At 49.7% G+C, this 20602-nt stretch overlaps 1 protein-coding gene across 1 annotated transcript; it reads left to right on the top strand.

Annotated features, from left to right (window-relative positions):
* Window positions 1-3872: 3872 nt before the first annotated feature.
* Window positions 3873-19718, top strand: LOC135054638 (oocyte zinc finger protein XlCOF6.1-like). The gene is made up of 5 exons (XM_063957863.1): window positions 3873-4309; window positions 7667-7745; window positions 7829-7926; window positions 8009-8120; window positions 17513-19718. Exons 2-5 carry the CDS (start codon window positions 7712-7714, stop codon window positions 18499-18501), a joined length of 1233 nt encoding a protein of 410 aa, XP_063813933.1. The 5' UTR covers window positions 3873-4309; window positions 7667-7711; the 3' UTR covers window positions 18502-19718.
* Window positions 19719-20602: the final 884 nt, after the last annotated feature.

The raw sequence follows: 20602 nt of genomic DNA, 5'->3' as shown, positions 1-20602 counted from the left end.
TATTATTACTATAGATATAAGTGATGCCACTGTGACGCTCCCAGATCCCCTCACTTCCCCAGTCATGTCCCTGTAGTATTACTACAGATATAAGTGATGTCACTATGACACTTCTAGATCCCCTCACCTCCCCAGTTATGTCCCTGTACTATTACTATAGATATGTGATGTCACTGTGACACTCCCAGTTTCCCTTACCTCCCCAGTCATGTCCCTGTATTATTACTATAGATATGTGATGTCACTGTGACACTCCCAGACCCCCTCACCTCCCCAGTCATATCCCTGTATTATTACTATAGATATAAGTGATGTCACTGTGACACTGTATTATTACTATATATATATATATATATATATAAATAAGAGATGTTAGTGTGACACTCCCAGATCCCCTCACCTCCCCAGGCACGTTCCTGTATTATTATTACTATCTATCTATCTCTATATATATATATATATATATATATATAAATATAAATATATAAATATATACACACACATACATATAATGTCACTGTGACACTCCCAGATCCCCTCACCTCCCCAGTGTCACGATCCGGGTTACTGGACGCCATTATCTACCTTTCAGGTGTCTCCTGAGGCTGGCTCAGCGTTCCAGGGCCGGGTCTCGGACGTGCTGCTGACATCCTCACTCCACATCTCCTCCCTGTCATTCCGCAGGCGCTGTCACACAAAACTCATACAGTTAAGAATGGCGTCTCTAGCCCTCCGCGGCCTCCGCCACCATTCCTGCGCCTCCAGTATTCAAATAAGTCTGCATGGCGTCTCCTGCCCGCTGCGGCCTCTGCCGTCATCTCTGTGGTCCAAATGTGCAAACAAGTCTGCATGGCGTCTCCTGCCCACTGCGGCCTCCGCCGCCATCTCTGCAGATCAAGTGTGCAAGTTGGCGTCTCCTCTTCTCCGCCACCATTGCTCTTACTACTCACATGGTTCCACAAACTAACTTTCCCTCCAATTGCTAGTATGGGTGCAGCCATCTTGGTTTCAGTCACATGACATTACTTCCACCAATCCGCTGTACCGCTGAACTCTGCCTAATTGATCAGCCAATGCCTGCCCTGCTGCAGGTATAAATTTCCTGTTCCTGCACCAGGAAGCTGTAAGTGCTTTGGTTGTCAAACCCAGTGTTACCAGTCTTCCTACGTTGTGGTTGTTTGCTCATTACAGGTATTCCATCTTCTGTTTTCAACTCCACTAGAGACCCACACCAGTTTAACATCCAGCGGTGCAGCCTGACTCCACAGTGTTCTAACACTGCTCCCTGCAACTGGCAGTGTCTAACACCGGTTTCCAGCATCCAGTTTCCAGCGGTATTCAGTTTCCAGATACTATTGGTGCTCCGCCATCGAATACCAAATACCATCGGTGCTCCGTCATCGAATACCAGATACCATCGGTGCTCCGCCATCGAATACCAGATATCATCGGTGCTCCGCCATCGAATACCAGATATCATCGGTGCTCCGCCATCGAATACCAGATATCATCGGTGCTCCGCCATCGAATACCAGATATCATCAGTGCTCCGCCATCGAATACCAGATATCATCAGTGCTCCGCCATCGACTTTCCAATTCCAGCTATCCCTAGCATCACCAGTGCTACTAGCTATTCTCCAGCTACATTGGTGCATCAAGCACTCCATTCAACTGATCGTTCGGTCCGGTTCCATCCGGCCTACCCAGCAGCAAACTTATACTCCAGCCAATACAACCAGCTTCCAGTGAACCACCTGCTGGTCAGTTCCTGTTACCGTTTTACTACTCAGCACTTGGGTGCCGGTTAAGACATTCCATCTCCTGGTCTGCCAAGACTGATACCTAATATTACCGCACCCAGAGGCATCCTCTTCTCTGCTGCCTCCAACAGGAACTGTGTATTGTCATTTCATTTACCATACCTGACATTGCTGCTGATGTACCATCTGAACTGTGCTTGAATAAAACCCGTTAACCATATTCCAGTTGTCGTGGTCACGCCTTTGGGCTTGGGTACTGCATGTCTAAGACTCCCATACTATCTCACAGGTTTAACTATACCTCAGCCCCTACAACTGAGGCTTCCTCCCGTCAGCACCAGCCCTCAGTTGTGACACCCAGTAAATAGACAGATGATTTCCAGGGTGAGATTTAGTATCCTCTCAGTTGTGTGACTCCAGTCCTTGTATATCCATTGTCATGTGACTTAATAAAGCCTGTGGTTAATGCCAAGACAAATGTCTAGGAAGAGATCCTTACTTTGCAAGAAAGAATCAGAAGCATGATTGCTGCAACCCCTAACAGAGCCACTACGCAAATTATCTGCAATTCTTTTACAAACAGTGTCCCTGCTCTGTTTGGTCAGAGCATGATTGGTAAAAATCCCATTTGTGGATTAACACTAACCAATCAGAGCAGCTATTCTTACTCTCTGACCAATCAGAGAAAAGCCAGACTCGTAGCAATGACAGGCACCAAGATTTTTGCCAAATGAGATTCAGGGATGTTACTGACACTAGAAGAGGATCCTACCAGCCTGGAAAAAGGTGAGCAATAAATGGGTAAAGGAGGTCAGTGTTTGGCACTTTTGACTAATTGATTTTTTTTTTCCAAATGTTTTTTCTCACAGGTGCACTACAGCTCCCAGTCGACCCTGGATGTCGGGATGCCAGTGGTCATGTGACTAGAGGGGCTTAAGGATAGGAACTAGGGGGGTGGTTAGCCATAGCCGCCACACCCCGAGGGTCAGCCATAGCCACCACCCATAGAGGGTTAGACATAGCTGCCATACCCCAAAGGGTTAGGGTAGGGGAGTGTAGAAACACTTACCCCATCCGGTGTTATGTAATTGCCGACATCCCGTCGGTATTACATACCGAACCCCCTTGTGCTTCTGCATGTGCAAACATGCCCTGGCAGCAAACACATTGGAGCAGGACAGAGCTAACTGGGACGTGCTGTATTTATTTACACATGGGATCTTACACTATGTGAGCGATAGCCGCAACCGATGTGCATCCTAAGAGATGTATCTGCGTCTTACACTACACTGCATCGGTGGTAATGTGTGTGTGCCTGCCCTTACTGCTGCTACAGTCTGACACGTGACACTAGAGTCTGCTCCCTCTGTAAAATAGTAACTTCACACTAGAATCAGCTCCTTCTGCGCTAGGATGCCACAGGCTGCTGCCTCTGTATAGTAGTACATCACAGGCTGCTCTTCCTGTATAACAGGGTGCCGCAGGCTACTACACCACAGGCTGCTCTCCTTTTATTGTAGGACACCACAGCCAGCTCTTACTTTATAGTAGGACACCAGAGTCCGACAAACCTGTACAGGACAAAACAGTCCGCTCCCCCTGTATAGCAGGACCCACAGGCTGCTCCTCCTGTATAGCAGGATGCCAAAGGCCATTCCCCCTTTATAGAAGACACCACAGGCTGCTCCCCCTGTACCGCAGGACGCTACAGGCCTCTTCTCATGTATAGTAGGCCGCTACACACCGATCACCTTGTACATTAGATGACCAAAGGCCACTCTCTGTGTACATCAGGCACCGCAGGCCACTTCCCTTCTATAGTAGGACGGTAGATGCGTGACGTAGCTCCTCCCCTCAATACGTCACAAGGTCCCTTCAGCCCCTCCGATATAGAACCAACCAGGGTAGATGCTAGAATCAAGTGGGCTAAGGGACCTTTTCCGTAAGGGGGAGGAGTTACGACGCAAGGGGGAGGAGCTAGGCCAGCGGGATAGTTCCTCTACTATCCACGCCACCAACTATTACCTTTAGTAATTAGGTGGTGAGCGAAGCGGAGCGGAGCGAGCCACCGTGCCCGAAGCGTGGCGAGCGAAGCGAGCCCGCGAGGGTACTTTTCGGGTACCCTGTTCGCCCGTAGCTCCTCCCCCTGGTGACGTAGCTCCTCCCCTCAATACGTCACAAGGTCCCTTCAGCCCCTCCGATATAGAACCAACCGTCCTACTATGGTTGGTGGTCCCACTTTATACTAGGATACCACAGATTGCTTCTCCCATACAGGACAAAACAGGCAGCTCCCCGTGTGTAATAGGACACTGCTGCTGCCGGACACAGCCATACAGCCTCTAATCGGAGTAAGCACACAGGACACTCGGAGGCTGAAATTGAAGACATCACTTCCGCATTCTGGAACGCACAGGCCGGAAGTAATGTGGGACCTACAACACGGAAGAATGGTGTACCGCACAGACCGGAAGTCGAGCGTTTTAACGGGCCGGAAGTAGGGCGTGTAACATCCTCCGGGTGAGAGCAGATGATGATTAGCCGGGGGTGAGTATATACAGTAGATGTATCGTGAGTTATAGGTGTGATGTAATGAGGTATAACTAGCTACAGGAGGAGAATGAGGCAGGCGTGAGGGGCGGGACAATGAGGCTGTGACCCTACAGCATACTTGCCTGCATGACCCTCTCCATGAGGGAGAAAATGCTCTGTTCCTGGACTCTCCTGGTAATGTATGATTGCCATCACCTGTGGTGAAACACCTTTCTTATCCATTACCTAGCTCACCACAGGTGATGGCAATCATACATTACCAGGAGAGTCCAGGAACAGAGCATTTTCTCCCTCATGGAGAGGGTCAGGTAGGCAAGTATAATATATATGTATATGTCCATGAGCTACCTGCATCCACTGGATATGCTGGGACATACTGTCTGTATACACAGTCCTGCACACTGTTCCCCTGCACACGCCACAGTCACCAGTCCCTCCGGCGCATGACACAGTCACCCGTTCCACCCCGCACACACCACAGCGCCTGGTCCCTCTTGTGCACGTCACAGCCCCTGTGCCTGTCACAGCCCCCAGTCCCTCCTGAGCACGTCACAGCCCCGCTACCTCCTGTGCACGTCACAGCCCCTGTGCCTGTCACAGCCCCCAGTCCCTCCTGAGCACGTCACAGCCCCGCTACCTCCTGTGCACGTCACAGCCCCTGTGCCTGTCACAGCCCCCAGTCCCTCCTGAGCACGGCACAGCCCCGCTACCTCCTGTGCACGTCACAGCCCCTGTGCCTGTCACAGCCCCCAGTCCCTCCTGAGCACGTCACAGCCCCGCTACCTCCTGTGCACGTCACAGCCCCTGTGCCTGTCACAGCCCCCAGTCCCTCCTGAGCACGGCACAGCCCCGCTACCTCCTGTGCACGTCACAGCCCCTGTGCCTGTCACAGCCCCCAGTCCCTCCTGAGCACGGCACAGCCCCGCTACCTCCTGTGCACGTCACAGCCCCTGTGCCTGTCACAGCCCCCAGTCCCTCCTGAGCACGGCACAGCCCCGCTACCTCCTGTGCACGTCACAGCCCCTGTGCCTGTCACAGCCCCCAGTCCCTCCTGAGCACGGCACAGCCCCCGGTCCCTCCTGTGCACGTCACAGCCCCTGTGCCTGTCACAGCCCCCAGTCCCTCCTGAGCACGTCACAGCCCCGCTACCTCCTGTGCACGTCACAGCCCCTGTGCCTGTCACAGCCCCCAGTCCCTCCTGAGCACGGCACAGCCCCGCTACCTCCTGTGCACGTCACAGCCCCTGTGCCTGTCACAGCCCCCAGTCCCTCCTGAGCACGGCACAGCCCCGCTACCTCCTGTGCACGTCACAGCCCCTGTGCCTGTCACAGCCCCCAGTCCCTCCTGAGCACGGCACAGCCCCGCTACCTCCTGTGCACGTCACAGCCCCTGTGCCTGTCACAGCCCCCAGTCCCTCCTGAGCACGGCACAGCCCCGCTACCTCCTGTGCACGTCACAGCCCCTGTGCCTGTCACAGCCCCCAGTCCCTCCTGAGCACGGCACAGCCCCGCTACCTCCTGTGCACGTCACAGCCCCTGTGCCTGTCACAGCCCCCAGTCCCTCCTGAGCACGGCACAGCCCCGCTACCTCCTGTGCACGTCACAGCCCCTGTGCCTGTCACAGCCCCCAGTCCCTCCTGAGCACGGCACAGCCCCGCTACCTCCTGTGCACGTCACAGCCCCTGTGCCTGTCACAGCCCCCAGTCCCTCCTGAGCACGGCACAGCCCCGCTACCTCCTGTGCACGTCACAGCCCCTGTGCCTGTCACAGCCCCCAGTCCCTCCTGAGCACGTCACAGCCCCGCTACCTCCTGTGCACGTCACAGCCCCTGTGCCTGTCACAGCCCCCAGTCCCTCCTGAGCACGGCACAGCCCCGCTACCTCCTGTGCACGTCACAGCCCCTGTGCCTGTCACAGCCCCCAGTCCCTCCTGAGCACGGCACAGCCCCGCTACCTCCTGTGCACGTCACAGCCCCTGTGCCTGTCACAGCCCCCAGTCCCTCCTGAGCACGGCACAGCCCCGCTACCTCCTGTGCACGTCACAGCCCCTGTGCCTGTCACAGCCCCCAGTCCCTCCTGAGCACGGCACAGCCCCGCTACCTCCTGTGCACGTCACAGCCCCTGTGCCTGTCACAGCCCCCAGTCCCTCCTGAGCACGGCACAGCCCCGCTACCTCCTGTGCACGTCACAGCCCCTGTGCCTGTCACAGCCCCCAGTCCCTCCTGAGCACGGCACAGCCCCGCTACCTCCTGCACACGCCACAGTCACTGGTGACCCCCGTGCACGCCACAGTCACCGGTCTCTACCGTACACGCCACAGTCACCGGTCTCTCCCGTGCGCACCACAGTCACCGGTCCCTCTTGTGCCGCTGCCACAGTCTCCGGTTCCTCCTGTACATGCTACAAGTTTTTTTTCAAGCCTTAGGCATTGTATGTAAACACAATTAAGATGTGCTGCATTCATTCCTAACTGACAGTTCTACAGGTCTCCAGGAGGCCTGGAAAACATGAACTGTTGGTAGATCTCGAGGACCGGTTTGGCCAGCCCTGCTCTAGAGTAACATCTGAGACACTTGTGCCTCAGCTGTTTTAGTGTCAGATTTGTTACAAAAAACTCAAAACTGTTAGACGGTAGACTGTTCTTCAACACCGGTGGGTGGTGAACATTGGTGTGTAGAAACGTGTTACGATCCACTAACGTGGTATAGTGTCGCGTTGCGTGTGCCACTATTGAGCGTGTAATAATCAGAAAGTTTATGCCATTGGCATCAACCTGATAGGTGCCCTTTACGGGGTGGTCTAAACCAGACCGTTAACCATCCGAACAAAAGATTCGGCAGAGCCAGCCCAAAGCCGAAAAACTTCATCTATAATTCTTTTATATAATTAGATGTTGGACTGATATCTCGACATAATATGTGTTGTCTCTTACGCAGTCGTGAAAATGTTGGCTTAGAAGGGTGCCAAGTTCGAGCCCATAGCGGTCCCTGAACACTGTATATATTATAAACCCAGTGAATTCACCAAGGCCTCTCTGTGCTTAAAAACTATGGTATGATTGTATACAACGAATGTACATCCATGGTGGATATTACAATCTCAATAATTGGTCCCATGATGTCACATGTTCACGGACAGGGAAGGTTCAGTTTGAATGATAGTAATAATGGTAGGAGTGTTAGAAGGCAGATAGGAACAGGGATGACAGTGCATCTCTCTGTCATTGGGTTAGTGGTCTATGGTATATCTGGTTTAGGCTGAGGTTCCTTCTGATTAGGATTCCGCACTTGACATATTTATTCTATAATAATACAGATTTTTACTGTATCATTACTGTCTATTTCTCCATGCAGGAGGGGGGATATATAGAGGAACACAGGGGTCTGTACAAGGACGTGATGATGGAGAATCACCGGCCCCTCACATCTCTGGGTAAGAGGAGACTTTACTTGATTGTAAAGGAGGGGACAATTTAAGGGCCCCTATATACACACTGTCACTGTGTGCTATTACAGACGGATACCGTAGCAGAAATACCCCAGAGAGATGTCATCGTCCTTTGTCATCCCAGGATTGTACAGAGGAGAATCACAGGATCTCACAGGAGGATCAGGTAGGTGGGATGCTACCAATTTATATTTATTATTGAAATCAGACATTATTATTACTATTTTATTGTTTTGTGGATCAATTAGGGCGAAGATCTGGCTGTAATTAAGGTAGAAGTTGTAGAGGGAGATGAAGAGACATATGTGGGGAGTGGTCAGCAGTATAAGGAGGAAGAAATCCATACAGCTATCAGCACAGGTGAGTACTAAGCACTTATTACAGAGTCGTCACGTATTCTCCTTGTTCAGTCAGTACAAGAGACTTTAAGGGTCGGCCTGATCGCTCGCTAGTGTTTTTTTGCTGTCCTGCGTTCGCATAGTCGCCGCTCACCGGGGAGTGTATTTTAGCTGTGCAAGTGTGCGAACGCATGTGTAGCCGAGCGGTACAAAAAAAACTTTGTGCAGTTTCTGAGTTTCCCAGGACTTCGATCACTTCAGCCTGTCTGGGGCTGGAATTGACGTCAGACACCCACCCTGCAAACGTTTGGACACGCCTGCGTTTTTCCAAACACTCCCTGAAAACGGTCAGTTGCCACTCATGAACGCCCTCTTCCTGTCAGTCTCTTTGCGATCGGCTGTGCGAGTGGATTCTTCGTAAAACCCATCGCACAGCAACGATCCGCTTTGCACCCGTGCAACGTACCTGCGCATTACGGTGCATACACATGCGCAGTTCTGACCTGATCGCAGCGCTACAAAAAAACGCTAGTGAGCAATCAGGTCTGATTTACCCCCTTTGTCAGTAATGATGATGTATTTTCTCTTATGTCCTAGAGGATTCTGGGGTCCACATTAGTACCATGGGGTATAGATGGGTCCACCAGGAGCCATTGGCACTTTAAGAGTTTGAGAGTGTGGGCTGGCTCCTCCCTCTATGCCCCTCCTACCAGACTCAGTTTAGAAAATGTGCCCGGAGGAGCCGGTCACAGCTAGGCGAGCTCTACAGAGCTTTTCTAGTAAAAGTTGTTTTAGAGTTTTTTATAGAAGGCTGCTGGCAACAGCCTCCCTGCAGCGAAGGACTAAGGGGGGGAGCAGTGTCTGCCCTGCGGTGTCTGAGCCACTGACTGCGCTGACTGGACACTGAGCTCCAGAGGGGTCGGATCGGTCTCCGCCACAGGGAACCGCTCGCCCCAGCAGCATGCCGCCAACCTCTTACAGAGCTGAAGAGTAGTGAGTGAGTCACCGACCCCCCTAGCAAGCGGGGGGCCGGTGTGCGCTCCTGGGAAGGTTCAGAGGCACATAATGCGGCGCTGTGAGGGGCGCTCTGAGCCAGCGCTTACCCCCACACTGGTCAGCAAGTCTGTCGGGGTCCACGGGTCTCAGCCAGCAAGTTTTACCTCAGGCCAGTATAATATCTGAAGAGCGGGTAGACAGCACCATTCAGGGGGCGGAGCTTCTCCTCAGAGCGGACCCAGCAGCGTTCCAGCGCCATTTTCCTGCCTGCACAGTGGTGGATGGAAGAAAAGGTCCCTCCACAGCAACCCCAGCTATCTGTACACGGTACCAGGGGGTTGTAGAAGGGAGGGGAGGCTGTAAAACGACTGTGTATCCTATTAAGGTGCACAGACAGCGCTGACAAGGGGTCTCCCTTTGCTGTAAGCGCTGTGTGTGGGTTGGCTCCAATCTCTGTGTCTCTCTTATCATTCTTGGGGGGGAGACTCTGTCTGCCCCCACCTGTGTGTGTGTGGAGTGTTTGGTGGTCTCCTTTAGCTATGTCCAGGGACACTGTGTCATATGCTGCAGAGGATTTATCCTCCCAGGATGATCCCATTCCATGTACTCAGGATAGCACTGATTTAGCACAGATACCAGCAAGGGAACTAGAGTGATTTTCTTCTATCAAAACTTGGATTTCTCAGATTTCTGACAGGGTTGCTAGTAATGAATCTGCAACCCAGGTATTACAGAGCTCTATGGCTGTATGGCCTATGCCTGGTACCTCAGGACGCCCCGTTATATACCCACACAAACGTGCGCTTATGCTTGTCACACAAGACGACATGGATACCGATTCTGACTCCACAGACGGTGATGGGGATGTATTGTGGGGGTCCGCATCTCTTGCAAAGGGTCTGCAATTGTTGATAAAGGCTATCAGGGATGTGTTGAATGTTAATGATACCACACCTGAGCAGGTTGAGGAGGCTTTTTTCACTGAAAATAAAAAAGCCTTGCTAACTTTCCCTGTGTCAAAGGAATTGAATGCTATATTTGAAAAAGCATGGGAAAATCCTGAGAAAAAATTCCAGGTCCAAAAGGGTGTTGGTGGCGTTTCCTTTCCCTGAGGAGGATAGGAAAAAGTGGGAAAACCCTCAGATTGTTGACGCATCTGTGTCCAGACTCTCAAAGAAGGTGGTTTTGCCTGTTCCGGGATCTACCGCCTTAAAGGAGCTAGCAGATAGAAATATTGATAACACACTTAAATAAATGTACACTGCCTCTGGGGCCATATTACGTCCCACTATTGCTAGTGCATGGATTGCAAAAGCTATAGTGAAGTGGTTGGCTGCCTTACTTGAGGATTTGGATACGATGGATAGGAATGACGTTGCATTGTATTTACGCAACATACATCATTCTACAGGTTTTATGGTAGAATCCATGAAAGACCTGAGTTCCATAGCTGCGGGAATTTTTTCCATGTCTGTTTTAGCCCGTCGGGGACTATGGCTGTGTCAGTGGTCGGCCGACGCAGAATCCAGAAGGAGTGTGGAGTCCCTACCCTATACAGGTCAGTCTCTTTGGGGAAGCTCTAGATGCGTGGATATCCACCGCTACAGTGCGTAAGTCTCTGTTTCTTCCCTCATCAGCACCTCCTCCGAAGAACGTCCAATACCTTCTTTAGGGGAGGTCGGGTTAAGTTCAAGAAACCTGCCACTGCAGCTTCCCAGGAACAAAAGCCTGCTTCGGGTACGCCAAAGTCCTCCACATGACGGTGGACTGCACGCCCCGGTGGTGAGGCCAGTGGGAGCGAGACTCGGACACTTCAGCCATGCCTGGGTATCGTACGGCTTGGATCGTCCAAGGAGATGCTGCTGCAGTCCTTTGTTCTCACAACGCAACTGCTCCAGAATAACGGTTGGATTCTGACCTACCAAAGTCACAATTGGAACCAACCCGGAGATTGTCATTTCTGGGAATGATCCTAGATACGGAAGTGCATCAGGTGTTTCTTTCTCAGGAAAAGGCGGTGATACAAGCCATGGTCCGGGATGTCCTGAAGCCACCCCATCAATGCGTTCGCCTGTTGGGAAAGATGGTGGCCACCATCCCATACTGGAGGCTCTCCAGTATGGGAGGTTCCACGCTCGGACCTTCCAACTGGATCTCCTGGACAAGTGGTCGGGATCTCACCTCCACATGCACCAGAGAATTTGTCTGTCGCCAAAGGTCAGGATTTCACTCCTCTGGTGGCTCCACTTGCCTCACCTCCTGGAAGGCTGCAGATTCGGGATTCAGGACTGGGTCCTTCTGACAACGGATGCGAGCCTCAGGGGCTGGGGAGCAGTCACTCAAGGAGTAACCTTCCAAGGACGGTGTTCAAGCCTGGAAGCCGGCCTGCCCATCAACATTCTGGAACTAAGAGCCGTCTTCTTCTGAGAAATCGGCCCATTCAAGTGCAGTCGGACAACGTAACAACAGTGGCTTACATAAACCGACAGGGCAGAACGAAGAGCAGAGCGGCAATGTCACAGGTGACAAGAATACTCCTCTGGACAGAAAAGCATGCGTTGGTGCTGTCAGCCATCTTCATTCCGGGAGTAGACAACTGGGAAGCAGACTTCCTCAGCAGACATGATCTCCATCCAGGAGAGTGGGGACTCCATCCGGAGGTGTTCAAGGAAATAACAGATCTTTGGGGCTTACCCCAAATAGACATGATGGCCTCTCGCCTCAACAAGAAGCTTTGGCGTTATTGTTCCAGGTCGAGTGACCCACAGGCAGTGGCAGTGGTCGCCCTGGTGTCTCCGTGGGTAGTGTTCCCTGTAGAAGTGAAATAGGGCAGGGCGCCGGACTCTGGGGGCATCCGTGCACATGCCCGAAACGGGGCACGGCCATGTAAATTAGGGGGCATGGCCACGCTAACGTAATTTTAGTGGGCTGTGCGGCCCACATACATTGCTGTAGAGGGCGTCCGTGGCCAGCGGCGTCACTGTTGGGGGCGTGCCCAGCACCTCTGTCGGTGCTGGGCTTCCCCCAGCTCTCTCCCATAGCGTGAATGGATGCCGTGCGGATGCGCTTGGCATCTTTAAACGCTGGGAGGGCAGGAAGCGGGCAGCTGTTCTAGCAGGGCGCCGCAAAAGAGGCAGAGCGGGTTTTGCCTTTTAAAAAAGGGCGGGGCGCGGCGCCCTGCTAAAACAGCCTAGAGTGAACACTACGTGGGTGTTCCGGTCAGTGTACGTGTTTCCACCACTCCCACTCATCCCAAGAATCCTAAAGCACATAAGGAAAACAAGGGTTCGAGCGATCCACATTTCCCCAGACTGGCCAAGAAGGGCTTGGTACGCGGACCTTCTGAATCTACTGCAAGAAGAGCCGAGGCCTCTTCGGGAGGACCTGCTGCAGCAGGGCCCATTCGCCTATCAAGACTCAACCGCGGCTACGTTTGATGCCATGGAAGTTGAGTGCCTGATTCTTGCTCGAAAGTGCATTCCTAAGAAGGTTATTCCTACCCTCATACAGGCTAGGAAAGGGGTAACGTCTAAACATTACCATCGTATTTGGAAGAAATATGTCTCTTGGTGTGAGTCCAAGGAGTTTCCTACGGTGGAGTTTCAACTGGGACGTTTCCTCCTCTTCCTGCAAGCAGGAGTGGATATGGGTCTGAGGTTGGGATATGTGAAGGTCCAGATTTCAGCCCTATCCATTTTCTTTCAGAAACAATTGGCTGCCCTCCTGAGGTTCAGATCTTTTTGAAGGGCATTCTGTATATCCAACCTCCCTTTGTACCGCCTACAGCGCCTTGGGACCTTAACTTGGTGTTGCAGTTCCTCCAGTCTGATTGGTTTGAACCTCTACAGGAGGTAGAGCTCAAATTTCTTACATGGAAGGCGGTCACTTTGTTGGCCTTAGCTTCTGCTAGACGTGCTGGGGGCTTTATCCTGTAAAAGCCCTTACTTGATCTTCCACGAAGATAGAGCTGAGCTCCGGACTCATCAGCAGTTTCTTCCGAAGGTTGTTTCGGCATTTCATATCAACCAACCTATTGTGGTGCCAGTGGCTACTGACTCCTCAATTACTTCAAAGTCCTTGGATGTCGTAAGGGCTCTGAAGATATATGTGAAGAGAACTTCTCATCCCAGAAAGTCGGATGTTTGTCCTACATGATCCCAAGAAATCAATTCACTATCCAGCACGCTTATTCTACAGCAGGACTGCCATGTCCAAAATCTGTTAAGGCCCACTCTACTCGTAAGTTGGGGTCTTCCTGGGCGGCTGCCTGGGGTGTCTCGGCAATGCAACTTTGCCGAGCTGCAACTTGGTCTGGGTCGAATACGGTTGCAAAGTTTTACAAGTTCAATACTTTGGCCTCTGATGATCTGAAGTTCATTCAATCAGTTCTGCAGGAGCCTCCGCGCTCTCCCTCCCATTCTGGGAGCTTTGGTACATCCCTATGGTACTGATGTGGACTCCAGCATCCTCTAGGACGTAAGAGAAAATAGGATTTTGGTTACCTACCCGTAAATCCTTTTGTCGTAGTCCGTAGAGGATGCTGGGCGCCCGCTCAGCGCATGGTTTTCCTGCAAATGTTATTTGGTTCAGTACAACTTCATTTTAGTTGAGTACTGTATTGTTACTTGGTAAATAATGTTTCAGCTGTTGCTGAGTGGTTCAAGCTAGTTGACTTGACGTGCCTTGTATGTGTGAGCTGGTATGAATCTCACCACTATCTGTATATAATCCTTCTCTCAAAGTATGTCGTCTCCTCGGGCACAGTTTCTAGACTGAGTCTGGTGGGAGGGGCATAGAGGGAGGAGCCAGCCCACACTCTCAACCTCTTAAATTGCCAATGGCTTTTAGTGGACCCGTCTATACCCCTTACATACATCTTTTTACTCTACAATCAAGGATCCAGTGTTTGTGTGTGAGAAGTGTCTGGATGTACCCTGCGGTTGGACATTGTAACTGAATAATGAGGCTTCCTGTCCTATGACGCCGGTTGGCAAGGTGTATCCGGAAAGGTTACTCACCAAAATCTGCATTTTGGTTTGCGTTGCCCAATTTGCTTCTGCAATCTGCGTGACACGTTGGCTGGGTCTCTGCAATGTGTTTGGTAATGTTGTTGTGTTATATACAGTACATCCGGAAAGTGTTTACAGCTCTTCACTTTTTCCACATTTTGTTATGTTACAGCCTTATTCCAAAATGAAAAAAAAATATTTTTCCCCTCAAAATTCTACACACAATACCCCATAATGACAACGTGAAAAAAAGAGTTTTTGAGATTTTTGCCAATTTATTAAAAATAAAAACTAAGAACTGACATGTACATAAGTATTCACAGCCTTTGCTCAATACATTGTTGATGCACTTTTGGCAGCAATTACTGCCTCAAGTCTTTTTGAATATGATGCAACAAGCTTGGCACACCTATCTTTGGGCAGTTTCGCCCATTCCTCTCTGCAGCACCTCTCAAGCTCCATCAGGTTGGATGGGAAGCGTCGGTGCACAGTCATTTTCAGATCTCTCCAGAGATGTTCAATCAGATTCAGGTCTTTGCTCTGGCAGGGCCACTCAAGGACGTTTACAGAGTTGTCCTGAAGCCACTACTTTGATATCTTGTCCTGCTGAAAGATGAACCGTCGTCCCAGTCTGAGGTCAAGAGCGCTCTGGAGCAGGTTTTCATCCAGGATGTCTCTGTACATTGCTTCATTCATCTTTCCCTCTATCCTGACTAGTCTTCCAGATCCTGCTGCTGATAAACATCCCCACAGCATGATGCTGCCACCACCATGCTTCACTGTAGGGATGGTATTGGCCTGGTGATGAGCGGTGCCTGCTTTCCTCCAAACATGACACCTGGCATTCACACCAAGAGTTCAATGTTTGTTTCATAAGACCAGAGAATTTTGTTTCTCATGGTCTGAGAGTCCTTCAGGTGCATTTTGGCAAACTCCAGGTGGGCTGCCATGTGCTTTTCAGTAAGGAGTGGCTTCCGTCTGGCCACTCTACCATACAGGCCTGATTGATGGGTTGTTGCAGAGATGGTTGTCCTTTTGGAAGATTCTCCTCTCTCCACAGAGGAATGCGGTAGCTCTGACAGAGTGACCATTGGTTTCTGGATCACCTCCCTGACTAGGGCCGGCCAGCTGTATGAAGAGTCCTGGTGGTTCCGAACGTCTTACGGATGATGGAGGCCACTGTGCTCATTGGGACCTTCAAAGCAGCAGATATTTTTCTGTACCCTTCCCCAGATTTGTGCCTCGAGACAATCCCGTCTCGGAAGTCTACAGACAATTCCTTCGACTTCATGCCTGGTTTGTGCTCAGACATGCACTGTCAAGTGTGGGACCTTATATAGGTAGGTGTGTGCCTTTCCAAATCATTGTTATGAGCCACCGCTTTGACTCATTCCTGTTTGTGTTCTGTCTCCTAGCAACCTGGAAGCCTGCTGCTACATATGTAGCACGCCTGTTTGAAATGCTTTTGTTACCTGACTCCTCCTCTGATTGGTCTCTTTCCCTTTCATTAGGGATTCTGCCCTGCTCCTGGAGCCGGTGATATTGCTAAATTTCTGCACCTAGTGAGCCTGCCACACGTCGCTGAATACTGTGCAGTTCCCAGTTCTTGTAACCCTGGTTTGTCTGTCTGAACCCCACATCTGTTCCTGAGTCCTGGTTCCTTGCCAGTACTAGGACCCGTGCCTTATTGGATCCTGTCCAGTACGTGCCATCCTGTGTCTGTTTCTGCTCCGTGTCAACATCCAGCCATAGCCTCGTTATTCTCATGCATGGTCCTGATACTTGCCAAACTCCTGCCAAGTCTTTGTGAGTTCATCCTGCCACCTCAGGTCTCGTGAACATCCAGCCTGTGTCCTTGGTTGTCGGTAGCAAACATTTTTCACTCCAGCCGTGCCTGTATTTACAGGCCTGCAGCATTTCCTGGATATCTGTATTCAAGCTACATCTCTGCCTGTGTGTTATTACAGCCTAGTCCCTATTCATCAAGCAAGTCTCTCTGCTCTAGCTGACAGAACTTTGCTTTTAATCAACTCACATACACACTCACCTGGTTACTCCCAGCAGTTATCACCTCATTCAATCAGTTCCCATTGTTCAGTTACCAGTGCATATTTGACCCTGTGGCTTCCAGTTATCATACCTTGTCAAGCCTGTCTGCAGTAACCATTTCAGTATCCTGTTAACCTGACCTGCAATAAACCCATGCTTTGCTATCTGATTTAATCAAGTCTTGTGGTCTTCACTTGCATCGCCTTGCCAGTATCACCTAGCCAAAGTGTGCAATTAACCCCAGCCTTGCCAAGTTATCTTGCATCCAGTCTGGCTGCAATTAACCCTTGCCTTGCCAGTTGCTATACTCCAGGTAAATTTACCTAGTGCAGGGCTAGCCAAACCGGTCCTCAAGATCTACCAACAGTTCATGTTTTCCAGGCCTCCTGGAGATCTGTAGAATTGGCAGTTAGGAATGAATGCAGCACATCCTAATTAGTAATGACTACACCTGTGCACCAGCTAGGTGGTCTGGAAAATGTGTACTGTTGGTAGATCTCGTGGACTGGTTTGGACAGCCCTGACCTAGTGGATCTCTGCCAATCCCGAACTTGGTTCAGGCCTATCCTAACAATCATGTCCAATCAACTGAATTTACCACAGGTGGACTCCAATTAAGCTGTAGGAACATCTCAAGGATGATCAGTGGGAACAGGATGCACCTGTGCTCTATTTTGAGCTTCATGGCAAAGGCTGTGAGTACTTATGTACATGGTAATGTCTTAGTTTTTTATTTTTAATACATTTTCAAAAATAAAAAAAAATATTTTTCATGTTGTCATTAAGGGGTATTGTGTGTAGAATTTTAAGGACAAAAATACATTTATTCCATTTTTTAATCTAGGCTGTAACATAACAAAATGTGGAAAAAGTGAAGCGCTGTGAATGCTTTCTGGATGCACTGTACGTTCAAAGAGAGTATCCAATTAGTGTTTATTGTTATAGGCCCTACACACTTGGCGATATTTTGAAAGATATGAACGATCTTGTTCATAAATGAACGAGAACTCGTTCATATCTTTCAGTGTGGAGACTTAAGCGATGAACGATGCGCGTCCCCGCGCTCGTTCATCGCTGGTCTCCCGTCGGCTGTGCATGCAGGCCAATATGGACGATATCGTCCATATTTGCCTGCACTTCAATGCAGCCGCGTGACGGGGGGAGTGATGAAACTTCACTCCCCCCGTCACTGCCCCCCCGCCGCCGGGTCGCTCGTCGGCCGTATCGGCCGTCGGGCACCTCGGCGGCGCATCGGCCAGTGAGTAGGGCCCATTAGTCATTTGCTAATTGAATATCTTGAAAATGTACTCAGTGTAAAAACGAGATGTCTGTTTCTTTATCTTCATTTCTTTTCCAATAGATGAATGCCACAGCAGGAATTCATTGGAGGAACATCTCATTTCAGCTACAGATTGTAAGAAAGAAGATAGTGACACACAATATTCTCCAGGAGAAACCCCTATTACCCTAAATATACATTCAGTACCTCACAGTGCAGATATGTCATCTAATCCTTCTAATAATGAGGAAAGCTCTCCTGATATCTCAGATCTTACACATAGCATAACTCATAGTGGTAATAAAGTATATACCTGTTCTGAGTGTGGGAAATGTTTTACATATAAATTAGGTCTCATTACCCATCAGAGACTTCACACAGGTGAGAAACCCTTTTCATGTCCTGAGTGTGGAAAGTGGTTTACCTTTAAATCCAGTCTTGTTGAACATCAAATAACACACACAGGTGAGACGCCATTTCCATGCTCGGAGTGTGGGAAATGTTTTACAAAAAAATCCAATCTTATTAGTCACCAGAGAAGTCACACAGGTGAGAAGCCGTTTCTATGCTCTGAGTGCGGAAAATGTTTCACAGAGAAATCGGGACTTGTAAAACATCAGAGAACCCACACTGGTGAGAAAATGTTTCGATGTTCTGAGTGTGGAAAACAGTTTGCGGAGAAATCACGTCTTGTTGCACATCAGAGACTTCACACGGGTGATAAACCATTTCCGTGTTCCGAGTGTGGGAAATGTTTTACAGTTAAATTCAATCTTACGAAACATCAACGAAGTCATGCAAATGAGAAGCCATTTCCATGTTCTGAGTGTGGGAAGTGTTTTATAATTAAATCAGCTCTTGAAAGACATCAGAAAAGTCACACAGGTGAGAAACCATTTCCATGTTCTGAGTGTGGGAAATGTTTTACACAGAAATCAGATCTTATTAGACACCAGCCAACTCACACAGGTGAGAAACCATTTCCATGCTCTGAGTGTGGGAAATGTTTTATACAGAAATCACGTCTTGTCAGACACCAGAGAACTCATACCAGTGAGAAGCCTTTTTAATGTTGACGATCCCTTATGTGGCAAAAGCTTTACAGAAATGTTGATTTCTTGATGATCAAAACATGTATGGAAAACAGTTTCTGTGAGATGACAGACACGCAACAGGGTGGCAACAATACCCTAAACATTGTAAAAACTTTAATGAAAATTATAAAATAAGCATAAATATATGTACAGTGTATATACAAAGATATATTGAAATAACTGAGTTATAATAGTCTTGCAGTAAATTAGTATGTTATCATTAATTAGCATTCATACAAGAGTAACATATTATCAGCATAAGACTGGAAGAGATTGCTCATGCGCCTAAAGGTGGGTACACACTGGTAGCTATTTCTGCCGATCAATTGATCGGCAGATTTATCTATGGACGGATCGGGTAGTGTGTTTAGCATACACACTGGCCGATCCGTCAGGGACTGACATCATGAACTGGGGGGGCATGTACACATGCCCACCCAGTTCAGCTGTCAATCACCGTCGGCTTCGGCCGACCGCCCGTACACACACAGCGACGCGCCAATATATCGGTAGATATATTGCCCGTCGGCTGTGCTGCGACGGACCCGCGATATATCGGCCGTTAAAGAGAACGGCCGATATATCGGCCAGTGTGTACCCACCTTTAGGCTGGCCATACACCTTAAGATTATCTGTCCAACCAACCAACCATTTTGCTGATTGGAAGAAAATAGTAATGTTTTGAAGCACAGGACAATCGACTATTTGCACCCAAACACTAGAAAATGGACAATAAGGGTCATTTAGACAACTTTGTTAAATCTGTTTGATTTAACCAATTTGTTCAACCATTTTTCCAGTGTTTGGGAGTAAATGGTTGGTCGTCATTTGCTCCCATTCATTACCAGGTTTTTATTCCAACCACCAAATTGGTTGGTTGGACAGATAATCTTACAGTGTATGGCCATCTTAACTTGTAGTTTCTTGTATTTATTTGCCTCATACTATTTAATCTGCTACAAACTCACTGAGGGTCATTTGTGAAACTGCAAACCTGGGCCGAATGCAGAATGCAATTCTATAATGTCATGTTACTATATATTGTACAGTTGCGCCAATTGAACAGATAAGCACATGGCTTAGTGGTGAATATGCGTTTGTGGTGGGGCAAACCTTTGCTCTTTATACGGGAGGTCATAGGCAGATTTTTGAAGTTCTTTGCAGAATTTAATAAACAAGTGATGTAACGCACAGATCAGTGTGGTGTCTTTATAAGCTTTTCTCTAACGTCCTAAGTGGATGCTGGGGATTCCGTAAGGACCATGGGGAATAGCGGCTCCGCAGGAGACTGGGCACAAAAGTAAAGCTTTAGAACTACCTGGTGTGCACTGGCTCCTCCCCCTATGACCCTCCTCCAAGCCTCAGTTAAGATTTTGTGCCCGAACGAGAAGGGTGCACACTAGGTGGCTCTCCTGAGCTGCTTAGTGAAAAGTTTAGTTTTAGGTTTTTTATTTTCAGTGAGACCTGCTGGCAACAGGCTCACTGCATCGAGGGACTAAGGGGAGAAGAAGCGAACTCACCTGCGTGCAGAGTGGATTGGGCTTCTTAGGCTACTGGACATTAGCTCCAGAGGGACGATCACAGGCCCAGCCATGGATGAGTCCCAGAGCCGCGCCGCTGGCCCCCTTACAGAGCCAGAAGACAGAAGAGGTCCGGAAAATCGGCGGCAGAAGACGTCCTGTCTTCAACAAGGTAAGCGCACAGCACTGCAGCTGTGCGCCATTGCTCTCAGCACACTTCACACTCCGGTCACTGAGGGTGCAGGGCGCTGGGGGGGGGGCGCCCTGAGACGCAATAAAAACACCTTGGATGGCAAAAAATGCATCACATATAGCTCCTGGGCTATATGGATGCATTTAACCCCTGCCAGAATACATAGAAAAACGGGAGATAAGGCCGCCGATAAGGGGGCGGAGCCTATCTCCTCAGCACACTGGCGCCATTTTCCCTCACAGCTCCGTTGGAGGGAAGCTCCCTGGCTCTCCCCTGCAGTCACTACACTACAGAAAGGGTTAAAAAAGAGAGGGGGGGGCACTAATTACGCGCAGTATTAAAAATACAGCAGCTATAAGGGGAA

This window comes from Pseudophryne corroboree, chromosome 3, assembly GCF_028390025.1.
Source record: "Pseudophryne corroboree isolate aPseCor3 chromosome 3, aPseCor3.hap2, whole genome shotgun sequence".
Classification (NCBI taxonomy): domain Eukaryota; kingdom Metazoa; phylum Chordata; class Amphibia; order Anura; family Myobatrachidae; genus Pseudophryne; species Pseudophryne corroboree.
Note: the sequence above shows the minus strand (reverse complement) of the source record. Positions and strands in the feature narration are given on the sequence as shown.